Raw genomic sequence first — 25,214 nt, 5'->3', positions numbered from 1 at the left:
ACCCCTACTGGGCATACACATATATAATTCACAGTAAAGACAAAAATGGCTCTTACAGTTATATATACAATACTCATTTTGTGAAAGTTTAGTGTCAAATTATATTTTAAATGATCATTAGTATGGTGGCAATCCTATGCCAATAATAACCGAGTGCACAACTGATGCTTGCACGCGCAGTAAATCACTTCCGTGAGAGAATAACAGATCTACACACAAGGAAACGGGAGCCCGCGAGCTCATTTTAAACCCGCGCGCAAATCAAGCCCTCACGTGCTCGGACATGACTCGCAGCACGCGCGTCATCATTAAAGTGGTCATATGATGCTTTTTTAAAGATCATTATTTTGTGTATTTGGTGTAACAGAATATGTTGACATGCTTTAATGTTCAAAAAACACATTATTTTTCAAATACTGTACATTATTGTAGGTCCTCTATGCCCCGCCTCTCTCAAACGCTTCGTTTTCTACAAAGTCCCTCCTTCCGACGACAAAATTTTTTAATAATATAAAAAAATATCTGTATGACATTATATTCTGCAATTCTTCCCTTTTGTACCGAATATCTATTATTTTCAAATTATCATATCGATGTTAGAAATTCAAATATTGTGACAAAATACATTTTGTAGGGTGCCACAAGTTTGTTAAAATTTCCAAAGGGTGCCACGACAAAAAAAAGGTTGGGAAACGCTGGTCTATGATGCTGACAAATAATGCTGACTCACAACCTGTAAGTACATTTTCATATTTATAGGATTTACCACTGATGATTCAAACGCGAGTTTTGAGCAGTGTAGAGTAGGGCTTGTTGTTTGTCGTTTCTCAGATCACAAATGCAGACATGGTTTTATGTTTACGCGGCGCGATGCAACGTTATAATCAGTAATTATGTCCCCATTGGATGCAACAAATGCCTCGTTTTAATGTTTTTGTCTCGTCGCTCCGGCCGGGACATGACATCACAGTATGGTAAGGAGCGTAACATTTCCGTCACACGCTTGAGGTATTTGGCCAATCACAACACACAGGATAGCTGGCCAATCAAAGCACACCTCGCTTTTCAGACCGATGAACTTTGTAAAAATCGATGCGTTTCAGAAAGGTGGGGAATAGAGGAGAAACAATAATGTACAGTATGTGGAAAATAATGGATTCTTTTTAGCAACATCATATAACCCCTTTAAGCATTTGGGTTAGCTTCAGATACTCTGCAAATGGATCTGGGTGTGATTTGCTATATAATTAGCAGTGACAGGTTTAGCAAGTTGAAATGAGCCTTGTAATATTCTTGCATAATGAGCTTTCTGTGTTCATTGAAGACTGGAACTTAAACCGTTTAGATTTTTTTCTCAAACACAACATTTGACCCAAATGGTGAAGGTCAATTTGATTTCTATTTAATTGAGTACATCGTGACCTGAGGCAGTGTTTCCAAAATCTGTTTTCAACAAATTATGTTCAATTACTTCGAAGTATTACTTGGAAATGTGTTGTAAACTCTGTTTCAGAGAGTTGTCTGTTGTCTGTTTCACACAAACTCTTATATAAATCATTCAGATCTGTTGGTTATAACTCTCTGAGGTTTGTTCTACCCAGCATCCCAGAGCTCCACCTCTGTAGAGTGTTTTAATATTTGTCATTCAAACTGTATAATTTTATCTATAACACGTGATTCAAATAGAATATTTATCCATTTTTCATTCTGTATTTTTGGTGCCTAATTTCACTGAAAAAGCAAGACATGAGAACTTTGCACTCTTTCTTTGCAGAACCTGTCCTCTTGGTCCATATAGGAAAAGTTATTAAGAATGTGACCCGTCATTGGCTTTCATCTGCATCTCTACATTATCCCATTGGATCTCGCGTTTGTTTGCTGCTCTCATCAGACATTTGGATGTCAGAACTGCAAGTGTAAGAGAGTCAAATGCCTATGATAGGAGACAGCAGAAGCCACAGTCAGAAGGGATTGTGAAGGAGTTGACAGTCTTGACTTGAAAGATATGACAGAGCATGCTGAGCTGCTAACAGAGATGGCAACTATCGGCCGTCTCTCAGCCACTGAGCGCCTGAAGCATGCGCAGAAGAGACGGGCACAGCAGCTGAAAGGCTGGGCTCAGATGGAGAAGGACAGTGCCCGTAGTCAAAAGGGCAACCACAAGGGAGATGGGGTGAAGAAAAGCAGAAGGGTGACCTTCAGCACCAGTGTGACGTTACTGGAAGCTGCAGCCAGGAATGACATAGAGGAGGGTAAGAGTAAGAGACTAGCAATATTGCACATCTGTTTCACTAATTGTAATAACTATAGAAATTCCACACACCCCTGTTAAAACGTCAGGTTTTTGAAATGTAAAAAATAATCCAAGATAAATCATGCTAGATATTTATCCACTTTTAATGTGACATTGAAAGCAGTTATAATTTAGTTTTTCATGACAATTGTATACTCGTCTCTTACTCGAAACATAGTTTTTTTGTTACTCTACCTCCAAGACTTTCATGCAAATGCAAATGCAAATGTAAGCACATGCTTACACCGTGTTTGCACATGTTACCTTATGCCTTTTTACTGTGGAAATCAAGAATACATACTTTAACAAAAATAAAAACAATTAGAAAATAAAATCCTATGGGGTTTTTAACAGAGGTTGACTGGTAGGCTAAAAAATGTCAAAATAAATTGTAGTGCCAATAATGTTATAAATTGTCCAAAATGTTAATAGTTTGTAGTTTTGGTGACCTAAGAGCATTTGTGTCTGTTGGCAGTACGAGAGTTGCTCAATAATGGAGTCAGTCCAGACTTGTTCAACGAGGACGGGCTCACTGCACTTCATCAGGTACATGCTCATCAACAAAAACAACACACACACACACACACAGGCTGCAACACAACAAGAACAACAGCTCATTTTATATTGTTTCAACTTGTAAACATAAACATAAATACACAAAATCATAATGTTCAGTCTCTGAAGTGTAGTCCTCAATAGACTTACATGAGATTATTTTTTTAAAAGTCACTGTCTAAATAAAAGTCTTCCAACACTTACCAGTCACACAGAAAAACGACTAAAAAAATGCTGACAAAAAAGGCCAAATGGCGATATATTAGTAGACCACTACACTAGTCAATTAGTTAGTTGTTGGATGACCTTTCAATTAGTTGAACATCTTGTCACATCCCTACTCTCGAATCATGTTCTCCACAGACAGTAGTTCAGATAACCATTGAGTTTCTTTGCAGAGCTGCATAGATGATTTTTTGGATATAGCACGCTGTCTTCTGGACGCGGGCGCAAACGTGAATGCGTGTGACAGTGAACTGTGGACCCCACTACATGCGGCAGCCACCTGTGGGCACACTGACCTCGTCCAGCTGCTGATAGAAGCGTGAGTCTCAATTTATAATTCATTTATTGTGCTGATCTTACTGCTCTGTAATACAAAACTTTTATTCTTGTATAAGTATATACAACCTATATATAAACTTCTATTACTGTATAAATAGTGTGTTCCCTGTGATACAGACTGTCTGAGTTCATGTGTTCAGGGGTGCAGATCTGTTGGCGGTGAATGCAGATGGAAACATGCCGTATGATCTGTGTGAAGACGAGGCTACGCTAGAGCTCATAGAGATGATCATGGCAGAGCAGGGTGAGGGTTGCTTTAATATACCTAATATTGAGCTAAATCGTTGAGCACTCTTATGCTCAGTGTTGAGGAGCATTACTTTTAAAAGATACATTATTTCACTGCTCTTGACAAACAGTAACTCGTTCTTTTATGGACAGTAATTCATACGATTCTTTTGTGTTATATTTGCTTTTAAAGAGCATGTTAGTACAGTAGAGTATTTCTCTAGAGCAGGGCTTCTCACTTTTTCATGTTGCAACCTATCTAAAATCATTGCGATCCCTGAAGAACAACTTTGCATTTGTTTTCTTTTAAAATACCTTTTTTATTGTTATTATTTTGTTTGTTGTTGTTGTCTACTTATCAGTTTCATTGTGTACCAGAAGTTATGGTAAGCTATAAAAACAGAGATGCATTGAGAAGAAATTTTTGAGCTAGTACGAAAACCAATAATTCAGATGTTTCTCTGGCCAACAAAAAAAATATTTTTAATTTGACATTAAACCCTTTAACATTAAGCTACTATCTAATGAATTAAAAATGACTGAATCAGTGAGACTGTATTACAAATGTTAGGTTCATTTTATGAGAAATATATGCTAGAAATATATACAAAATGTATATACAAATAGAAAAAAATTAATATGGTAGCACTTTACAATAAGGTACCATTAGTTAATGTATTAACTAACATGAACAAACAAAGAACAATAGATTTATTACAGTATTTATTAATCTTTGTTAATGTTAGTTAATGAAAATACAGTTGTTCATTGTTAGTTCATGGTAATTCATAGTGCATTAACTATTGTTAACAAGCACAACTTTTGATTTTAATAATGCATTAGTAAATGTTGAAATTAACATTAACTAAGATGAATAAATGCTGTAGAAGTATTGTTCATTGTTAGTTCATGTTAATTAAAGTAGTTAACTAATGTTAACTAATGAACCTTATTGTAAAGTGTTACCAGAAATATATACAAATCTACACAGGAAATGAGTAGTTTGACACAACAAAAGTTGTTTTTGTAATGGGTTACTTATTTGAAAAATGTATCCTTATGGTCCCAATATATTACAGATTTTAAATGAAATCTAAATGTACTGTATAACACATGCTTCTTGCAAGTATAAGAGAACATAACCAGCTAAATGACGACTTTCTATGTCAACTGTTTTAGTAGCAGTTTTAAACCATTTTTATAGATTAGTTGTTGCAGTTTGCAGTACATTTAAACCGTGCTTCTCTAAACAGCTCACACAAGTCTTCAGCTCTGTTAGAAGACAGCACAAACACTTGCTATTATCCATATGTTTGTATTTAGGGATTACCCAGGAGAGAATTGATGAATGTCGCGGAGCCAAGGAGAGAGCAGTATTGTCTGACCTTCAAGAGCTGGTTGCGAGCGGAGCTGATCTGAATGTGAAGGACGAGCAGGGGGCCACTCTGGTAAGACTCAGCAGTGCAGGTAGACAGGACGATCATTTAGAATGTTACAAAAGCTGAAGATCTTGTGTGTTCTCTGTGTAGCTGCATATAGCAGCTGCTAATGGATACGTGTCAGTTGGGGAGCTGTTGCTGGAGCACAGAATATCTCCTAACGACAGGGATGCTGACGGGTGGACGCCGCTTCATGCTGCTGCCTGCTGGGGACAGGTGATTATTGAGACACATGAAGGTTTAGTGCATGAAAACAAAATTGATCACATTTATTTTCTTAAAGGCACAATGTGTAAGTTTTCGCCGCTAGAGGGCGCGTATTTAAAATAAACAAAGAGACAAAGGCGTAGTTTGGTGATGGCGTGACTGAGTGTGGAATCATGGGAGTTGTCGTCTTTATTCCCACAGCCGATGCAATCCGACGAGACTCGGGCAGAAATCATGTTCATGGATGAGCTAATGATTTATTAACATCGTAGTAAGAAGCAGGGTGAGGCTGAAAGCCGTCGAAGCGAAATGAGGCCACTGTACGAGCGTGACACACGGCTCGAAGGCAGCGGAGCTTTTATTATGCCACAGTCGACCGCTTCCGCTCCTTCCGGTCGTGAGTATGTGGGGTAAAGCAGCGCTGTTTTATCATTCTAGATACATTTGAAAGCTCTGTTATAATGCTACTCTGTGCGGTCGCCACCTGTCTAATAAAACGCATAACATATTAAAGCGTCTTTGGTGTTTCCATGTTTTCTACAAAGCAAAAATGGAAATCGAGGGGTTATGACGTCATTGGCAGGCGACAAAATGATACTATAGACACAGTCCATTAAAATTGCTTATTTCTCTGGATTTAAACATTCTTCGAAACATTTGGGATAATGTAAGTACACAAGTCAGCTAAATATATAACACTGTTCTAGTGGTTTTTGGATATTTTAATAAAAAAAATCTTACATATTGTGCCTTTAATGCATGTTACTGGTATTGTTGTACATTTGATTAACTTTGTAATCTTTTATCAAAATATCATAAATATCAAATTGGTCACAACTTCCATTGTTTCATTGAAAGCACAGTTGCATAGGGAGTATTAAGTTATATTGTAGACTGTTTCTTCGTAAAATATTTGAATGATGGTGAAGACCACAGAACAAGCTATAGCAGTAAAAAGTTACAAGGCATGGAAGCAATTTATATGAAGTGCTTTTAGAAAGTTAGTTTCATGTGGCTTGTGTGCTTGAAATACCTTTACTTTACAATTACACTTATTATACAGACTTTGGCCAAACTTATATTTTTGTGCAGCACATTAGCAGCCACCTTCATTGATGGTGTTCCTGAGCTGCTCTTTGACATAAAATGTGTTACATTGATGATGTATGTTGTACAGATGGATATATACATACCTTATACTGTAATGCTAGGTAAAAAACACTCACATAGCTACTTCAGGAGGTGAAAAAAACAAATGCTGTGTAAATTCCTTTGAGTATATATTCGGTTATAACACATTAAATATAAATCTCAGAAATTAACAATTTTTTCCATCCTACTGTTTTTTTTATCTTGGAAAATGGACGAGTATGCCATTAGGGTATGCCCCTTAGAAATAAACACTTCTCGTCCGAATTTTATAGTTTTTTGTTTAATAAAATAGAATGAGAGAAGGAAAAGCTCTTATTAATTATTTATTTATTTGTGTTCTGCCCCACCTTCCTATTTAGTAAGTAATAAATGGTATACTTAGTAATAGTAAACATGTAATGGACTTTAATTCATAAAGTTGGCAAAAACATATTAACTTTAATATCAGAATTAATGTTGATTCTTCAGTGATTGTGTCTTTCTTCACTCTTAGATCCAGATGGTGGAGCTGCTGGTAGCTAATGGTGCAAATTTAAACGCCAAGTCTGAGCTGGATGAGACGCCTCTGGGTATGACACATTCCAAAGGTTTGATCAGGAGTGACTTGACTGGAGGCTTCACAATACTTTGTTATTTTGTAGATGTGTGCACTGATGAGGAGGTGCGGGCCAAAATGATGGAGCTGAAACACAAACACGATGCCATCATGAAGGGTCAGGACAAACACAAAAACACACTGCAGAGACGAGTGTCCAGCACGGGCAGCAGAGGGTGAGTGCTGATGAAGAGATTGCAACGCCACACTTCGCATCTTGTGATTAGTTGTATTAAAAATTAAGTCTAATATATTCTGGTTTAATAAGAAGTTGTTGCTACAGAAAATAATTAATCGTTTTTTGTAATTGTTATGAGGTGTAGTTTGAAGCATGTAATGCATGGCACAAAGCACACATGAAAATATTCCAGAAAATGATTTTCCATTGTTAAAAAGTACTTTTTAATTCTCAGAATTGAAAAAGTATGTATACTGTGCAACAGCACAAACTATGAGGGAAAAAAAATACTTTTTTTTTTTATAAAAGTAAGTGGAGATGGAAAAGATGACGAAAGACTACTATATATGCTGCCATGACTTGACTGCGAATAGCTACAATACAGATCTATTCAGAATGACTATACACACCAGAATACATGAGAAATATAAAAATGTCAAATCTATCGAAACTTAGCAATCTGAAGGTGACCACACGAGTGAACAGTTCCTCTGTCAGTGTGGTTGTTTTATTTGCTTTGAGCATCTGATGCCAATATGTGGGTCAAAGACAAAAAAAGGTTTTTCAAGCATCAAAACAGTAAAAGTTTAATACAGCTTTAAATGTATTTATTTTTTTCCCCCATAGTTTATTATGTGTCCTGTTTAATTTTATTTTTGGGAGGGTTTTTTATGGGACATCTCATCTTTGACCCATGTACATAACACCACTGACCCATCTGTTATGAAACACTCACAAAACTTTTTTTTTTGACAACATTGTGAATATGTTGAAATATGTTTGGTCAAAAATACAATGCTAGAGATCAGTGCTTTGCTCACTTGCAGTAACGTTTACACTGGGCTGCTGTAATTGACATTTTTTTCTGGGTGGATAATTGTGTTAATCATGGTAATTGTGATCTTAATATACAATTAACTGTGTTAATATCAAATAACCCTCTTCTTTGTGTGGTTTGTGTTTACAGTAAAGTAGTGAGGCGCACCAGTGTGAATGAGCGCAGCAGTCTGTATCGCAGAGAGCATCAGAAGGAAGCCAAAGTGTGGCAGGAGAGAGGAAGACAGACAGATGCCCTGGATGATGATGAAGACAGACAGACTGATGCTGAACTGAACCTGCATGCTGCATTGGTGAGAAATTCCATTCAGTGTTTGAAACCTTCTGAAATATGACAGATTGGAAATACAAATTACATATTTTCCCTTTTTAAAAATCTTGCATTAAAGCTGTGGTGTGTATGTTCTGCACCACCAGTGACACCAAGCAGCAGAATAATAATAGTAATAATAATACGTTTCATTTTATAAAACAACTTTATAGCAAATATCTCAAGGTGCTTACACACAAAACAGAGGAACATTAAAACAAACGTAACCATGCATATAAAAAGATTAAAAGCAAGTAAAGGCTATCCTAAAAAAATTGGTCTTAAGAAAAGATTTAAATAAATGAATAAACTCAGCTTTTCTATTATGAGTAGGGATATTATAGTAAAAAAAAAAGTGATGGAAGGGTTTATTGTGTTTGTTCTGCTCTTTTTCTTCCTTGTATTTCTGCCCTAAAAATGTGAGCCTCGGAACTTGGAACTCTCCCATATTATGCCACCCAAAACTCGCATACGTAGACACATCTACCCAACACTAGGTGGCTCTATAATAATTACATTTATTTTTGCTAACAACTCCAAATCCTTCTACGGACTAGAATTTTTTTTTTTTTTTTGGTATCCCATTGATAGATATCCCATGATCATATATATCCATTTCTTAATTTGGTAACACTTTACTTGAAGGGGTGTGCATAAGACTGACATGACACGTCATGAATATGAAGGCTTTTATGCATGTTTATGACAACTGTCATTAAGTGTCATTCGTTCAGTTATGTCATTTTTAATGCAAATATGACATTATTTGACCTAACCCTAACCTAACCCTACCCCTACCCTTACCCCTAACCATAGACCATAACAAAGACATCTCAAACAATGTCATCTTTGCATTAAAAATTACATAACTGAGCGAATGACACTTAATGACAGTTGTCATAAACATGCATAAAAGCCTTCATATTCATGACATGTGCCATGTCTTGATTATGTAGGTGTCATGTCATGATTATGAAGGTGTCATGTCAGTCTTATGCACACCCCTTCAAGTAAAGTGTAACCTTTAATTTTTATTAACTTGAATTTATCTTTGGCTGTTTGCCTGATTTACATGAGGGTTGTTTTGTATTATGTAGACATGCTTCCAACAAAAGCTTATCAAAAGAGTTTTGATTCATTTCAAGGAGACATATTATGCCCCTTTTTACAATATGTAATATAAGTCTCTGGTGTCCCCAGAATGTGTCTGTGAAGTTTCAGCTCAAAATACTCCACAGATCATTTATAATATCATTTTGAAAATGCCTATTTCGAGTGGAAGCAGAAACACGCTGTTTTTTGGGCCTGTCTCTTTAAATGCAAATGAGCTGCTGCTCCCCGCCCCCTTTTCCAGAATAGAGCTGCCTCCATTACAGCTCGTTCCTGCTAAAAACATCTGTTTTGGTTCTGATTATCATGTTTATCATGCTGAAACATATGAGTTTAAACTTCTGATATACGGTTTTCTGAGTGCACACATCCGAAGCACACGGACAGAAAGCGGCTTTCACAGCATGCGAGTACTAAACTAAGTTCTCATTCACACACAAGTTTGTTAAAAACACACGAGTTACAAAAACAGTCGGTTATGTCTGTGAATGTTTATTTTAGATCTGTGTGGCAGCAGCAATATACATTAAATAAATCAATAAATCCATGAGTCCCAATGAGGTTGGGACTCTATAAACAGTGTTCTGTGCTCATCTGTGCAGCCAAAGACAGAACAGTTAGCTTGTTTTGCTCAAACTTTCGCCATGGCATTAGAGCTGGTACACCGTTGTTGCTTGCGAAATCAAAATGACGGCGCCGTGGGTGTAAACTTACAGATTAAGGGGCTGTAATATTATAATGAGATCCCTTTGCCACGTCACCAATTTAATTAGTTGGTATGGTCATTAAAGTTTCAAAGTATTGATTCAGTTGTTCAATACATGGAGAGAAAAAAACTGACACTGAGCACTTTACTTGACAAAACTTTCAGCAATCTTTACAACTTTTATAGATATATATATATATATATATATATAAAAGTTTTATAGATATATATATATAAAAGTATACTGAGCACAAAAAAGCACATTTGAATTGCACTGATCAAAATAAAATTGCATGTCGTTAACAGTTCTGCTGCAATCTTACAACTAGCACACTTGATCTAGTTCTTCATTCACATCTGGTTGCACCAGTTGATCATAATTACTGCTTTCAACACCCTCGTATCCCAGCATCTGTCTCTTTGTTTATTGCCTTTGAGATTGAACTTAAGCTCATTTTAATGTAAAAAAATAATTAGTTTATGTTTATAATTTGTTATTTGTTTATAATGTTTTTTCTTCGAACCTTCTCATGAACATAAAATCAGCATTGCTTTTTGTTTTTTTTCTCTCACATTTTTATTTTTGTTCATCACACTGTGTTGCACTGCATTAATTAGATACAATAAAACCAAAATGAAAAATTAATTTAAATACTTTTCGGTCTGAATACCTTCTGGCAATTGGGTGTAGAAAATCACAAATTCAAACAATTAAAAAAAAAAATAGTTTTGTTTTAAAACGGAAAATAAGAATTCAAGCTGATTTTTTTTAGTTTTTTGCTTGTTCGTCTAAAAAAAATATGACTTTACAGCTCTAATATTTTACTTGCATATTGGACAGCGAATTAGTAGCTGGATTATGACTTCTTTAATCATTTACAGGGCTAAGATATATTCCAAAATGTCATTTGTAGCATTCAGTTAGACTAATTATTGTAATCAGAATACTCCTGGATTATATCTAACACTGTCTTATATCTGAAACGCTCCTCAGATCACATCATTTTAATTATTTAATGAAGCAGCTGTTGATTATCAAAGATTACAGAAGAACATAATGCACTTTTATAGTTTAATAAAAGCAAATAACTTTGCATAATACACATTTCAAATTGTAAAATGTACATTTCACGCATTCTGTTACTCTCCAGTCCACTAGCAAATGTGAGCCCAAATATTAGTGCATGTTGCCCATAATGGCTAATTAGCTTATATCTTATGAACACAATGTCCAAACTTCACTAGGACATTCTGAGGAATGTCAAATTTCATAAATTTCCATTGCTAGAGAGTGGTATAACTAAAGAAAAACCCTATGCGAACAGTGTGTTGGGAGAAATACAACCAAAAATGCAAATTTAACCAGAAATACAACTGTACAGTATACACTGGATCAAAAGCATCTTTTTTAATTTACACGGTCAGTTTTTGTAATATTTTCCATTTTCCAACTGCTGAAAATTGCTGCTTATGGCTATATTGAGTTAAATGATTTTGCGAAGAGTACAATGATCATGTAAAGCCCAAACTGATCTTTTTTTGTTGAGAGCGTCAGTCATGTGTTTGTGTCTTATATATACAGATGTGACCATCCTTGGTGAATTTTCTTGTACTTGTCCCTCCTTTGGTTTAGGTGTCCGGCTCTAATGCAATCCCTGTTCCTCCATTAGAGGTCGGCGAGGTGGAAAATGGAGCTCAAGTTTTGGGGAATGGCAGCACAGCTTTATTTTCTTCCTCACTTCCAGGAGAACTCCAAGGAGGGGGTCTCATGGATCGCAGCGCCTCCTATCAGCTCACTCCAGCTTCAGCTGCTGCTGCTGGCGGGGACGACATGAGCAGAGAAAGATCTCACCACACGCTCGCAGATCTCAAACGACAGAGAGCAGCAGCTAAACTGCAGAAACATCCAGCACCTGCTTTACCTCTGTCAGCAGACCCTCAAGATGAGGTCATTCCTGAAGGACCCCAGGGGCCGCTGGAGCCCCCTGAATCAGTACAACAGGATGTGTCCCCCAGTGAGGTGTACTTTACCCAAGCTAGTGGAGATCCACCTCTACTGAAGCTGAGAGCACCAGAAGAGGACACAACTAATACGAAAGAGCCATGCTGTGGACTCATGTAGAAGCAGCGGACGAACATGTTTGGTTTCATATGATTGTGCAGTTCTTGTGTACGACGTGGACAAACTAGAATTATAAGGCAGGTACGTGGAAATGAGTTTTATGTCCAAGTCACACTTTCTCTCACAATGGCACATAGACTGAGTGAGCTGACGTTTTCAACACTAATATGAATAATAGCACCAGAATTTTGATGGGTTTACATACCTTTCTGAATGTATAACACAAGAAATCAGAAAAAAAGAAGACCGCCTACATTTAGATAATTTCATGGATTAATTGCATTATTGCAGTATTTCAATCTTTTAAGCTCATCATTTTATTTTAATTAGTTGGTATGGTCATTAAAGTTTCAAAGTATTGATTCAGTTGTTCAATACATGGAGAGAAAAAAACTGACACTGAGCACTTTACTTGACAAAACTTTCAGCAATCTTTACAACTTTTATAGATATATATATATATATATATATATAAAAGTTTTATAGATATATATATATAAAAGTATACTGAGCACAAAAAAGCACATTTGAATTGCACTGATCAAAATAAAATTGCATGTCGTTAACAGTTCTGCTGCAATCTTACAACTAGCACACTTGATCTAGTTCTTCATTCACATCTGGTTGCACCAGTTGATCATAATTACTGCTTTCAACACCCTCGTATCCCAGCATCTGTCTCTTTGTTTATTGCCTTTGAGATTGAACTTAAGCTCATTTTAATGTAAAAAAATAATTAGTTTATGTTTATAATTTGTTATTTGTTTATAATGTTTTTTCTTCGAACCTTCTCATGAACATAAAATCAGCATTGCTTTTTGTTTTTTTTCTCTCACATTTTTATTTTTGTTCATCACACTTTGTTGCACTGCATTAATTAGATACAATAAAACCAAAATGAAAAATTAATTTAAATACTTTTTGGTCTGAATACGTTCTGGCAATTGGGTGTAGAAAATCACAAATTCAAACAATAAAAAAAAAAATTGTTTTGTTTTAAAACGGAAAATAAGAATTCAAGCTGATTTTTTTAGTTTTTTGCTTGTTCGTCTAAAAAAAATATGACTTTACAGCTCTAATATTTTACTTGCATATTGGACAGCGAATTAGTAGCTGGATTATGACTTCTTTAATCATTTACAGGGCTAAGATATATTCCAAAATGTCATTTGTAGCATTCAGTTAGACTAATTATTGTAATCAGAATACTCCTGGATTATATCTAACACTGTCTTATATCTGAAACGCTCCTCAGATCACATCATTTTAATTATTTAATGAAGCAGCTGTTGATTATCAAAGATTACAGAAGAACATAATGCACTTTTATAGTTTAATAAAAGCAAATAACTTTGCATAATACACATTTCAAATTGTAAAATGTACATTTCACGCATTCTGTTACTCTCCAGTCCACGTAAAGTTCATGTTCACTTCATTTTCATTCATTTTTTGAAACTAATTTTTAATTATTTTTTTTTACCAATGGACCAGAAAGAAAAAGAATCCAGCTGAATTTTCTTTTTTTTAATTCTAATTTTTCCAATAAAATGGACAAAGTATGCAGACCACAAAACTTTTATTTGTTTGGATTTAGTGTATTTTCGATTGGAACAAAGTGTGATGAAAAAGTATGAGATAATATTTTTTGTTTCATGATGGTCGAAAATGTGATGAATGGTTTATACATTTTTCCATTTTGAAGACAAAAACAAATGATCTGAAGATACACATAGCAACTGACTAAATTGCTGCCAGGATCCAATTCAAACCTTACACCATTGCTCCATTATTCCGTCTATTCCTTTTTCCTTTTTTAACCATGACAAGTAAAAAAAATTATTTCCAAAGGACAGATATGCATCTTTATTTTATAGATTTTGAGATTGTGTAGAATTTTTTTTAGAAATGGTCAGATAAATAAATATATGAATACATTTTAATGCTTTTATTTATATAAATAAAAAAAAATAAAAAAAAAAAATATATATATATATATATATATATATATATAAAAATAAAATAAAATATTGTTGCTCCTGCTACAGAAACATCTAATTAATTGCAAAGAAATATATGCGTAATTAATGTATTATACATGATTTCAGGCATGCAAAATAATCAAGATATTTTGAGAAACTATAGCAGCCTAAAATAAAAATATAAATGCCTTATGAGTCAGTGTATTGACGCCAAACGTTTCTCGATTAAAGCAGTAGGCTACAGTTCACCTGTACTGACCCTTTTTTTTTTTGCACTTGTATATTAACTGTAAAGCATGCTAGAATTTAAAGTATTTATAATTTCTATGATTTTCAAAAATGAGCTTGTATCTGCATTAAAGCTCTTCTGTATTTCATTTCTTGTTTATAAAAAGGAAAAATGAATGGACACAAAAGTACAAGGACCACAGGATGCTAACAGTTTATTTTAAGTTATGGTGTAAGTCACTGGTTAAGCTATTTAGTTAGTTTTATATTTTTTTCTTATGATCGTGCAGGTTGTGCTCAATATTCAGTGAGATTTAAATCGAATGAGTGATGGAAACACAATTTTTGTAATGATTGGCAGAAATCGATGGATGACTTTCAAAAATATCTTAAGCTTTATCACTTTGAGGCTTAGGTTTAATACTGTAGTGTTGCTTTATTTACAAGAAGATTAACTTAATTCTAATATTTTTGTGTAAATAATTTAGCAACATCCACTCGTTGTCTTACATGCATATGCATAACTTTACCCACTGGAGTCTCTTTTTGTTTCAAATGGTCTGTATAAATGCTTTTATTGATCTTTTTTTATGATTGATTTAATGAACTTTGTAAACAGTTTGTGTGATGTTGTTCTAGATATGTTAGGATGTGTAGACTCAATGAAAAGCAGATGCTAAATGACATTATTGATATTACATGAGCTTTATGAATTTCAAACATTTCACATTTATCAAATATCCTGATCATTTGGGAATTTCCTATAAGCGACTTTATATTCTAGAAAACGGTATGAAATTGATATTCCAGAATGTGACAGTAGCATGACACTACAGAAACTGAGCTGAGTAATTTCTAGGTGCAATGGCCCATTTGGATGCTTAAATCTATATTTAGTATAAATTGATAAACACTTTTTCAGGGTTATTTATTTGAGCATTTTTTGTATATTTGAATTTGAAATATCACTGTGTGTAATCTGAACTCTACCATGAAACACGTGCAAATATTTCATCTTGACCTGCAGTGTTTACTACTGGACAGCACTTTTCACATTGCGAAATGCCTTAAATGTAAAATTCCTTGTTTTTTGGACATCCGTTTTGTACATTTCTATCTATGTCATCTACTTCCTCTGTTAAATGTAACACTGATGTCTGTAAATATATTGAGAGATTAACCAGGTTTGAATAAAATGCACTTGCATACTGAAATTGTCATAATTCAGTTCTTTAGAAATGATTCCTCTCCAGCCTGAACATGATGAAATTTGTCAGCTTGTCAAATTTCTGCATATTTGTTTTATCAAAAAAAAAAAAGAGGTAGAAGTCGTAAACCTTCAAACTAGAAGATTTGTCTTTATCAGATCCTGTGAAACTGTACCAACATTACTGAACCGTTCCAAGTGTTCTTGTACAAAGTTGATGGTGTGGTGATATTGCTTATATAACTGAATTCTTTAGCTGAGACAAATCCTTCCTGAGTGCTGGAGGTCAGTGGCTTGACTCATTGGCCGGCCAACACAATGTTTCTAAACATCCTTTCAGGAGTGACGTTGGTGGATGTTTATCAGGTAAACTTCTCGGCTACTAGTATGTTAATACTGAGTGTGAGGATCTTGTTCTTTCAGTTACACCCCCAGCAACAGTGAGTCGATTCCTTTGTGGCAGACAGATCCAGCAAAGTCGTGTCAAAGCATTTTACTGACTACAAACGTGCACACTTGATTTGTGTGTCATCTTGTAAACATCATGATTGCAGGTGAATTTGTTGTGTCCCCATATGAAATACTATGATATATCTATTAAAACATTCCCACAATAGAGCACTTCAGGGATTATGTATTTTTGTAGGCTAGCCCAGAACGCATCACCCTGGTTCCCTCGACAAAAAAACAATGGATTTTTTTCCATTGGCTTTTGGATTATTGTACAAAATAAGTTCTGTGACCAACAGAGGTTCATGATTCTTACAGGTTTTTGTTCATCATGTGAACACAGTGAACACAACCTTTATAAGTTTTAAAGCCTAATTACAGTCAGCACCTACACCACATCACATTACTTCAATGTCACAAACATAAAGCTTCCGACAACACTTTTCGGTCCTTATTTAAAAACATTTTCCCTGAAAGTTTGTCTAAGAGCATGATTACACAATGAGGCTGTAAAAGCAGACTAGTTGAGTAGATGAGTTTTCCTGTTTGGTGTGATGCCATTTAATGCCACTTGTTAGCAAACGTCACACATCCAGGACCAAGTCAGCGGAAAATGGATAGATGGGATGGATGCTTTGTCCATGGACATGGATTGCTGTGTTCATGTTTTCTCTCTCACTTTTACTATCTCTGGATGATTGGCTAATTGAATTCTCCTCCCCTTATTCAGGAGACCGTCCCACTAATTATCATAAGTCTTCAGTGATTGGCTCATCAGTAACGGTCAATAAATGAAGAGCTGAGTGGGACTAAAGAAAGGTGTCTTTTTCCACATACTTAAAATAGTTTATTGAAAACAATGCAAGAAATGTTCAAGTCTTTATTTAAGCTTAACTTGCAAGTGTCCTGTCAACATTCCCAGTGTTTTTTTGTTTTTTTTTCTAAGATTAAAAAAAGAATTACATTGCATCTCGCCTCTGAGAAAAAGAACAGAAATTAGTTGTTTTCAACATTTCACTCACGCATGCTGAGTAGAATCTATTTTATATGGCATTGGCAATTGAGAGGACAAAATCAATGATGTGTCTACCTCTCCTTCATTCAGTTAGTTTTAAGCTTCAGGTGAGCCATTACAATATTTACACACAGTCTCACGCCCCGGAAGACATTTCTCCAGGAATCCTTAAGTTTTTATGGCAGTTGTTATACACAAATATACAATAAAACATTGCTACTCTTGAAGTTTTATAACTACATATATTGATACACAGTAGATACTTGTATTTGTGAAATTTGACAAATTATGACAAAAGTTGTGTCTAGTACATTTGTTTTTTGTGTTACAAATACATTTAGACCTTTGCATACAGACAATAATACATCAAATAAACATTGTTCTGCTCTGTTGCTGTTGGCATGAATTTCGTCGTTCACAGCCGACACATTCTGAGAAATTCTCTTCTGAAACATCAGTGACCGAAACATTTTTCAAAACAAGCTTTGATTTGCTGGCAGTCTGTTCATTGTAATATAACAAATCATCAAGCAAGTTGTGACGAAAACTACTGTTACACTTTTCAGGGGTTTTTTTCTTCTCCCTACCACACAGTGCTAATTGATGTTGATGAGATGTTCATTACAAACCACTGGAAATTAGATAGTGTTGCATCATTGAGTAAACATTTTTCAAAACAAGCTTTGATTTGCTGGCAGTCTGTTCATTGTAATATAACAAATCATCAAGCAAGTTGTGACGAAAACTACTGTTACACTTTTCAGGTTTTTTTTTCTTCTCCCTACCACACAGTGCTAATTGATGTTGATGTTGATGTTCATTACAAACCACTGGAAATTAGATAGTGTTGCATCATTGAGGAAAATTCTTGTTTGCAGTGAGCTTTAGCTGAACCTGATTATTCAGATATCATTCAATCTATCAGTCAAACAGGCTGAAAATGACTACGAAGTATAATATTTCCGTAATAAATGTAAAATTCAGACCGGAAGGAGAACATTGCTAAAACACTGGAACTCAGTGAATGAAATACACAGTGACTGGAATGAAATGTTGGAATGTGACTGAAGGCAATATATTTAAAATACGGTATCAGCTACGGTAATAGATTGTCCTTAATAATTCCTCTCAGCATCTATCAAGTTGATGGTTTGTTAACAGAAGAGTTTCAGAGGCCCAAAAACACATGCAAACCAAACTATCAATTGGCTGAAAACGGGGCTCGAGATGATGGACTGCACTAGAACATGTCCCATTCATATTGCAATAAGAGAAAAAAAAAAGTTCACCCAGTGAGAATGTGTCATTCTTTGGAATCTTGCACATGCTCTATATTTGGTGTAGATGTGTGATCATGTTTATAAAGGATCCATTATATTTATATTAGCAGAAAATACATGACCGTATTGTATGTATTTTAGGAAAGAGTTATATATATTTACTATGTATATATACTTTGGGCCATGCATGCGTGTGTGTGTGTGTGTGTGTGTAATACCTTTGGCCTCTAATTTGAATTTTGCTAATAGATCCCATTTTTGGCTGTACTGTAATTCATAACATTATGCATGAGCACATTTACCAGTAAAGTAGCCATTGGAACAGGCTGATCATTGGTGAATGTAACTCTGCTGAAGTTTTTGAAGGCACAAGAAAATATGAGAAAACATCATTTTGAACTGAACTAACAAATATTGCTAATTTATCGTTACTTGATTCTACTAAAAGCAAAGGTTGCATGGATACTTTTTAAAATGATTGTGATGAGACAATATTTGCAAACATGTGGCCATGTGTACTGTTTGTATGGAAAAGCACACACATTCCTGTTGATCATAGAGATATTTTAAACCTCAGAAGATTTTCCCAAACTTGCTGTTAAACTAAGTATCCACTGTGTACTACTCGCTTTATTTCAGTTACTGGCTCATTCCTCTTCTACAGTACTTGTATTCATTTTTAAATGTTGAAAAGGTTGAAAATGCTTAAGTTGTAATTAAAGGAAGTAATTCTATAAAAAGGTATATTAGACTTCTACAAATATGCTCTGGCTAGTCTCAGCTCTTACACCTTATTCAGTATAGTTTGAATATTTATACAACAGCATGAACAGGTCTCCATTACGCCTTGGAAATAAAGAGCTAAAGTTCGCCAGGAGAGTCTGCAGGTTAGCTTACATGAGGGTGTCAAAAATTTTGTTTGTATATATATGCTGCATATATTGAATTCAATTTCTAATTAAATTAATCAGAACATCACATAATTCTTCAAATCCATTGCTAATACATATTGTTTCCCCACCATTCCTGAAGAATAATGTAATTTAAGAATACGATTTTGTTAGTTAAAGGGATATTATAAAAGTCTAATAGTATAATTTCCATATGTATAATTTGAGTTTGAAAGTTTGCATCTGACTTATGGTGACATGAGTAGAAATGGCCCAGTCTGACGTCCTGTTTGTAAATGAAATGCTGCCTCTGTGCCTTGAACTTCACCAAAGTCTTTCAGTGAGTGTCTTGTCTTCTGCTGGCTGTGCAAATGAATCAATAAGCAGCATGGAGCTGATGTGTTGTTTCTAGTGTTTATGATTTATGAGTAGGGTCATTATTGGTATTTGGTGCCTTTTGTGTCTCCAATAAAGATCATGACCTTACTGCCTAAAAATACTGAACAATATACATTTTAATAATTTAGTGCCAGATACGCTTTTAAATTGACAAAGGGATCTGTTTCTTTTTTAAGATATACCCAATGCCCATAGATTAAATTATAAATCTTTTAAACTGCTGTTCATTTGTTTTGATAATCCACTTTAGACATGTTGACTATAAGTAACTTAAGTACATGTCAACGTATAACCCTACACTGTAAAAAATGCTGGGTTAAATAGCGCTGGGTTAAACCTTTAACCAAACTGCTGGGTCAAAACAACCCAATTGCTGGGTTTGTCCCTATTTTACCCAGCACTGGGTTGTTTTTAACCCAGCATTTTTTAGAGTGTACACTCTAAAAAATGCTGGGTTAAATATAACCCAGCGCTGGGTTAAAAAGAGACAAACCCAGCTAATGGGTTGTTTTGACCCAGTGGTTGGGTTGTTTTGAACCCAACTGCTGGGTCAAAACAACCCAAACGCTAGGTCAAAACAACACAATAGCTGGGTTTGTCCCTTTTTAACCCAGCATTTTTTAGAGTGTAGTCAAGGTTACTACTAATACACTAATGAGAGTTAGTTGACGTAGTTGCAAAGTCACTTATAATTAGTAGAATGTCTAATGTGTATTATCAAAATAAAGTGTAACCATTTTTCAAACGTTTTACATCTCCTTATGATTACACAAAAAGTTATTTTATATAACTGTTTGATTTGATCATTTTATAATGTCCAAAAGCACAGAATACCAGAAATTTCCCAGTAAATATATTTTTCCCCCTCAAACGTCAAATCCCTTCCTTATTTCTGAATATAAATCTAATTTAAAAATGTTTGAAACTTAAATACTGTATGCCCATAAAATAGAAAAACAAACCTACCGATATCAATGAAAATATCAATATCAATACCTATCAAAACTAAATCAAATTAAATGTAAATGCAATTGTTTTTATTAAAATAATAAAGTAAAATCATTTCAAATGATAAAACCTTGATCCACACTGATGTGTGTCAGTATAAAGCCCAATAGCACTGTGACATCAGCCAGCAGAATCATAAAGAAAAAAAAGTCACTTAGTGCACCTTTATACTAAATAGTGGACAAGGTTATTGTAACATAAAAATGCGGAAATATGACTTTGAGTATTGTGGTTTTTGTATGTGGTTTTACCCATTACTGTCGACTGTATACATCAGTGTCAATACAACTTTGTTTGAATTCTTAACCCCAAAAATGTATTTGTGCTTATATCTGACTGTGTTATTTCTACAGTCAAAGGGCAAAATAGTGCTGTCATATATATTATATATATATATATATATACATATTTATCCTCAGCTCAGCGCATTCAAACGGTGTTCCACTTATGCTTAAGATTTACAAATAATATATAATACATATTTTACTAAAATTACCTTGCCTCACTCAGCAATGTGCTTATGAAACGTATAACTACATTAGACCTATACAAGCAATGCCTTATTTTTTGTTATGTAAAAGTACATTCATGGGATTTTGCATGTTTTTTTTTTTTACTATTATAGATGACAGTAAAAGCAGCATGATTATAGATATTAGACTAGAATGAGGGTAAACTTGGAATGCTTGCAGACATTCCATTGCAAGAGAATACATTGTTTCCTCAAATCTGTCTATCCACATGAAACAGAGGGTACTTAAAAAGTCTAGGCTTCTCAATGCTAAAATTATTATACTTTAGCATAAAAAAGGTTAAAATGGTCATGCAAATAGTGACTGTTTTGATTTATGTGGTAGCTCTCTAAATAGGACCACAACTAGTAAATTAAAATTATTAATAATAATAATAAAAAAGGAACTGAAAATTCTGACTTGATTTATCTAAAAGTGAAACATGTCAAGGCGCAATACTCATTTAGCACACAATACTATCTTCATGGTGCTTTTTGGTTCTGTTTCGCAACTCAACAATGTGAACTTTCTGCTCAACATCTCTTTTTGTGCTTCACGAAATAAAGAAAGTCATACGGGTTCGAAACGACATGAGGTTGAGGAAATTATGACTTTTTTCAGTTTCTGTGCTGGGTTTAAAGGGCCAAACCCCACAAATAGCCAACATCAGTAAAAATCAAAATCAGTTTAAAAATGTTACCATGGGATGTACTGGAGTACTAGTTCTGGAGTTCTAGGCAATAGGTGACAGGCAGTAACAGGAAGTCGGAAAGACAGAACAGAGTGACACTGGAGTTTGTTGAGAGAGTGGAAGACATCTGTAGTTTCTTCTGCTTCCCTCAAAGTTTAAGAGCACAGTGCAGAAGCACAGGAGAGCAGATGGCATGCTTTATCCCCCTCCAGATCTGAAGAATAGACACAGAAAAGAGGGAAAATAAAGGAGGAGAATCAATATGTTAAATAATACAACTCACTGTGCATTGTTTGTATTCTTTATTTGCCTGCAAAACGAAGGCCATACGAGTAGATGAATTAACTGAAGCAATTATGTGATTGAAATAGCAGGGGTCATTCCTATTCTGCAGTTAAAAAATGTATGAATAGACAGTGTTGTAATTTAAAAAATGTTATCCATCTTTTGAACTTTTGATATCATATTTTCACCAGTTTTATTTTAGTAGTTTTGTAAAAGGATTTTATAATACTTCTAACAGGATAGAAAGTAAAGCTGAGGACACTGGAAAAAACACATTATTCAAAGTATTACAAATTAAAACGACATTCACAATAAAAGGTTTTTATTAAAGAAAGAAAAATGTTTCAACATGTTTCTTGATAAAAATCTTTCTTTCTAAATTATTAGTTCAATATGATCTGGAATAGTAAAAGCACTGCATAAAAGGAATGACTTGCCACTTTAATTAAATTATTTTAAATTCATTCAAATAATGACATGTATTATGCAAATGTATTATTTAGCAACCATAAATGAAGCATGAAAAGCAGCTGTCAAATTAGAGAAAGCTTGGTGTTTTATAAAACTGATGGTAAAATTACTAAAAATAGTTTGAGATTATTGCATAGCACAGTTAACACGTTGATGTAGACATCACTAACAGTGTTCTGTACTCATATCGGTAAATATGAGCAAAACAGGCTGAGAAGAAATGGCAAAAACTTTTTTTTTTTCATTGTCTGTGAATTCACAAAAATCTTGCTTTTAATTTAACGGAAAATAAATAATTAACATTTCCCAAAATGTGTATCACAATTATTGATACCTCAAGAAATTCTCACGAATAAAAATCTAATTCAGGCATATTCATTCATATGTTATTCATTTTGTAGAAACACATGTTTTAATTGCAAGTCATGAATTGCACTGAACTCTAAATATGAAGCCATACACAGGCAAAATTTCATCAGCCATCACTAATGGGAAGACTTGAGAATACGGTAATGATTTGTGACACAAATCAGAGAATGGCTAAAGAGAAAATAGTTTAATGGTTGAAATGCCCCTATCTATAGACAATGATCCAAAGCACACATGGGTCACTCCCCACAGAATGAAGGTTTTGCCATGGACGCAGCAGTTCCCTGTCCTAAACCACCTAAACACCTGTGGGAAGAGCTGAAGAAGAGAGTCCACAAGCATGAACCTCTGAATATTTAAGATCTGAAGAGATTCTGTATAGAGGAATGGTCTCAGATTTCTCACTTTATGTTCATCAACCTTATTATGCATGAAATGACAATGACAAGATATTTGATATAAAATCATACTCGATTAGTGCATATTAACAGTGTTTGACAAAATAACAGCATTATGATAAATACCAAATAAACTGGTCTTTTCATGCAAATATATTTTTCTAATATAATGTTACTAACAACAAACAAATGTCCATACCTCAGCCAAACATGCCAATGTTATTGTATTGTAATCCAGTGAATTGTGCATTATAACTATGTAATGGAGTTTGGGAACAAATGTGATGTGTATCGATTGATGCATTGATATGAATCTGTAATTAAGGTGTTGCAAACATTCCAAAAAAAAATTATAATAAAATAAAACTCAGAGAAACTAAATAGGCAGGCAAAGATGTGAAAACAGCTGGTGCGATATGTGCTAGGTGGACATGGGAGTGTGACATCACATCATGTCTTGTTGGGCAAGGTCATACCTTCCTCTTCTGATATTTCTGTATTCAAGAAACAGAGAGAGAATAAATGAGATTAAATTAGAAACTGTGATGCATTTCCCATAAAAATAAGATCAAGACATTATTTACTGCAGCCTATAATGATAGGGCAAAGCAATCACAGAAAAAAATTCTTTAAAGCCATATGCTAATAAAGCAACAATAATTGGTCCCAGGTCATTTATAATTTATTAGTATTTCATGTCCAGACTCATATAAAGTTTGAAATTAATAAAATATTCATATTTAAATGAATAAAATGTAAATCAAATATATGTGCTTACACTATTTGAATGTGTTTACCTTCAAGCTTTAATTTGTCGGGATAATATCATTACATATATTAGTGATATTATTGTGTGATGATGCAAAAAAACTGGTGACACTTTTATTTTGAATCAGTACAAAAAATGTGCTTGAGTAAAACTAACCATGTATTATTTTTCAGGGTACAGGGTATACAATTGGTAATTATTTCTAAATTATGACTGTTCTGATGTAAAATACTAACATTATAAGCACACAGGTGGAGAGGGTTGTAACAGGACTTTCCAATATACTTCTATTGGACCCACAAACATAAACACTGTTTTGTTTTTAAGATTGTTAGCAGTGTTTTATGTATTTCTGTACTTGACCATGTCTTTAATCAGAGTTTGGCTGAGAAGAAATGGCAAAAACTTTTTTTTTTTCATTGTCTGTGAATTCACAAAAATCTTGCTTTTAATTTAACGGAAAATAAATAATTAACATTTCCCAAAATGTGTATCACAATTATTGATACCTCAAGAAATTCTCACGAATAAAAATCTAATTCAGGTATATTCATTCATATGTTATTCATTTTGTAGAAACACATTTTTTTTTAATTGCAAGTCATGAATTGCACTGAACTCTAAATATGAAGCCATACACAGGCAAAATTTCATCAGCCATCACTAATGGGAAGACTTGAGAATACGGTAATGATTTGTGACACAAATCAGAGAATGGCTAAAGAGAAAATAGTTTAATGGTTGAAATGCCCCTATCTATAGACAATGATCCAAAGCACACATGGGTCACTCCCCACAGAATGAAGGTTTTGCCATGGACGCAGCAGTTCCCTGTCCTAAACCACCTAAACACCTGTGGGAAGAGCTGAAGAAGAGAGTCCACAAGCATGAACCTCTGAATATTTAAGATCTGAAGAGATTCTGTATAGAGGAATGGTCTCAGATTTCTCACTTTATGTTCATC

General features: G+C 34.4%; 1 protein-coding gene across 1 annotated transcript; it reads left to right on the top strand.

Annotated features, from left to right (window-relative positions):
• Positions 1-1,778: 1,778 nt before the first annotated feature.
• On the top strand, positions 1,779-12,715 carry ppp1r16a (protein phosphatase 1, regulatory subunit 16A). Its single transcript, XM_016239958.1, has 10 exons — positions 1,779-2,252; positions 2,769-2,839; positions 3,247-3,392; positions 3,553-3,656; positions 4,964-5,088; positions 5,170-5,295; positions 6,932-7,007; positions 7,080-7,209; positions 8,179-8,341; positions 11,808-12,715. The coding sequence occupies exons 1-10, from the start codon at positions 2,006-2,008 to the stop codon at positions 12,294-12,296; spliced, it is 1,677 nt and encodes a 558-aa protein (XP_016095444.1). The 5' UTR covers positions 1,779-2,005; the 3' UTR covers positions 12,297-12,715.
• The last annotated feature ends 12,499 nt before the right edge of the window (positions 12,716-25,214 follow it).

Source organism: Sinocyclocheilus grahami, unplaced genomic scaffold (genome assembly GCF_001515645.1).
Source record: "Sinocyclocheilus grahami isolate Dianchi unplaced genomic scaffold, SAMN03320097.WGS_v1.1 scaffold578.1, whole genome shotgun sequence".
NCBI classification, from domain to species: domain Eukaryota; kingdom Metazoa; phylum Chordata; class Actinopteri; order Cypriniformes; family Cyprinidae; genus Sinocyclocheilus; species Sinocyclocheilus grahami.
This window is presented reverse-complemented; position numbering and strand designations above follow the sequence as displayed.

Coding starts and splice junctions, on each gene's coding strand:
- ppp1r16a (XM_016239958.1), top strand. CDS start 2,006: ATGACAGAGCATGCTGAGCTGCTAACAGAGATGGCAACTATCGGCCGT. Junction 3,393..3,552: donor GTCCAGCTGCTGATAGAAGC/GTGAGTCTCAAT, acceptor TCATGTGTTCAG/GGGTGCAGATCTGTTGGCGG. Junction 5,296..6,931: donor CTGCTGCCTGCTGGGGACAG/GTGATTATTGAG, acceptor CTTCACTCTTAG/ATCCAGATGGTGGAGCTGCT.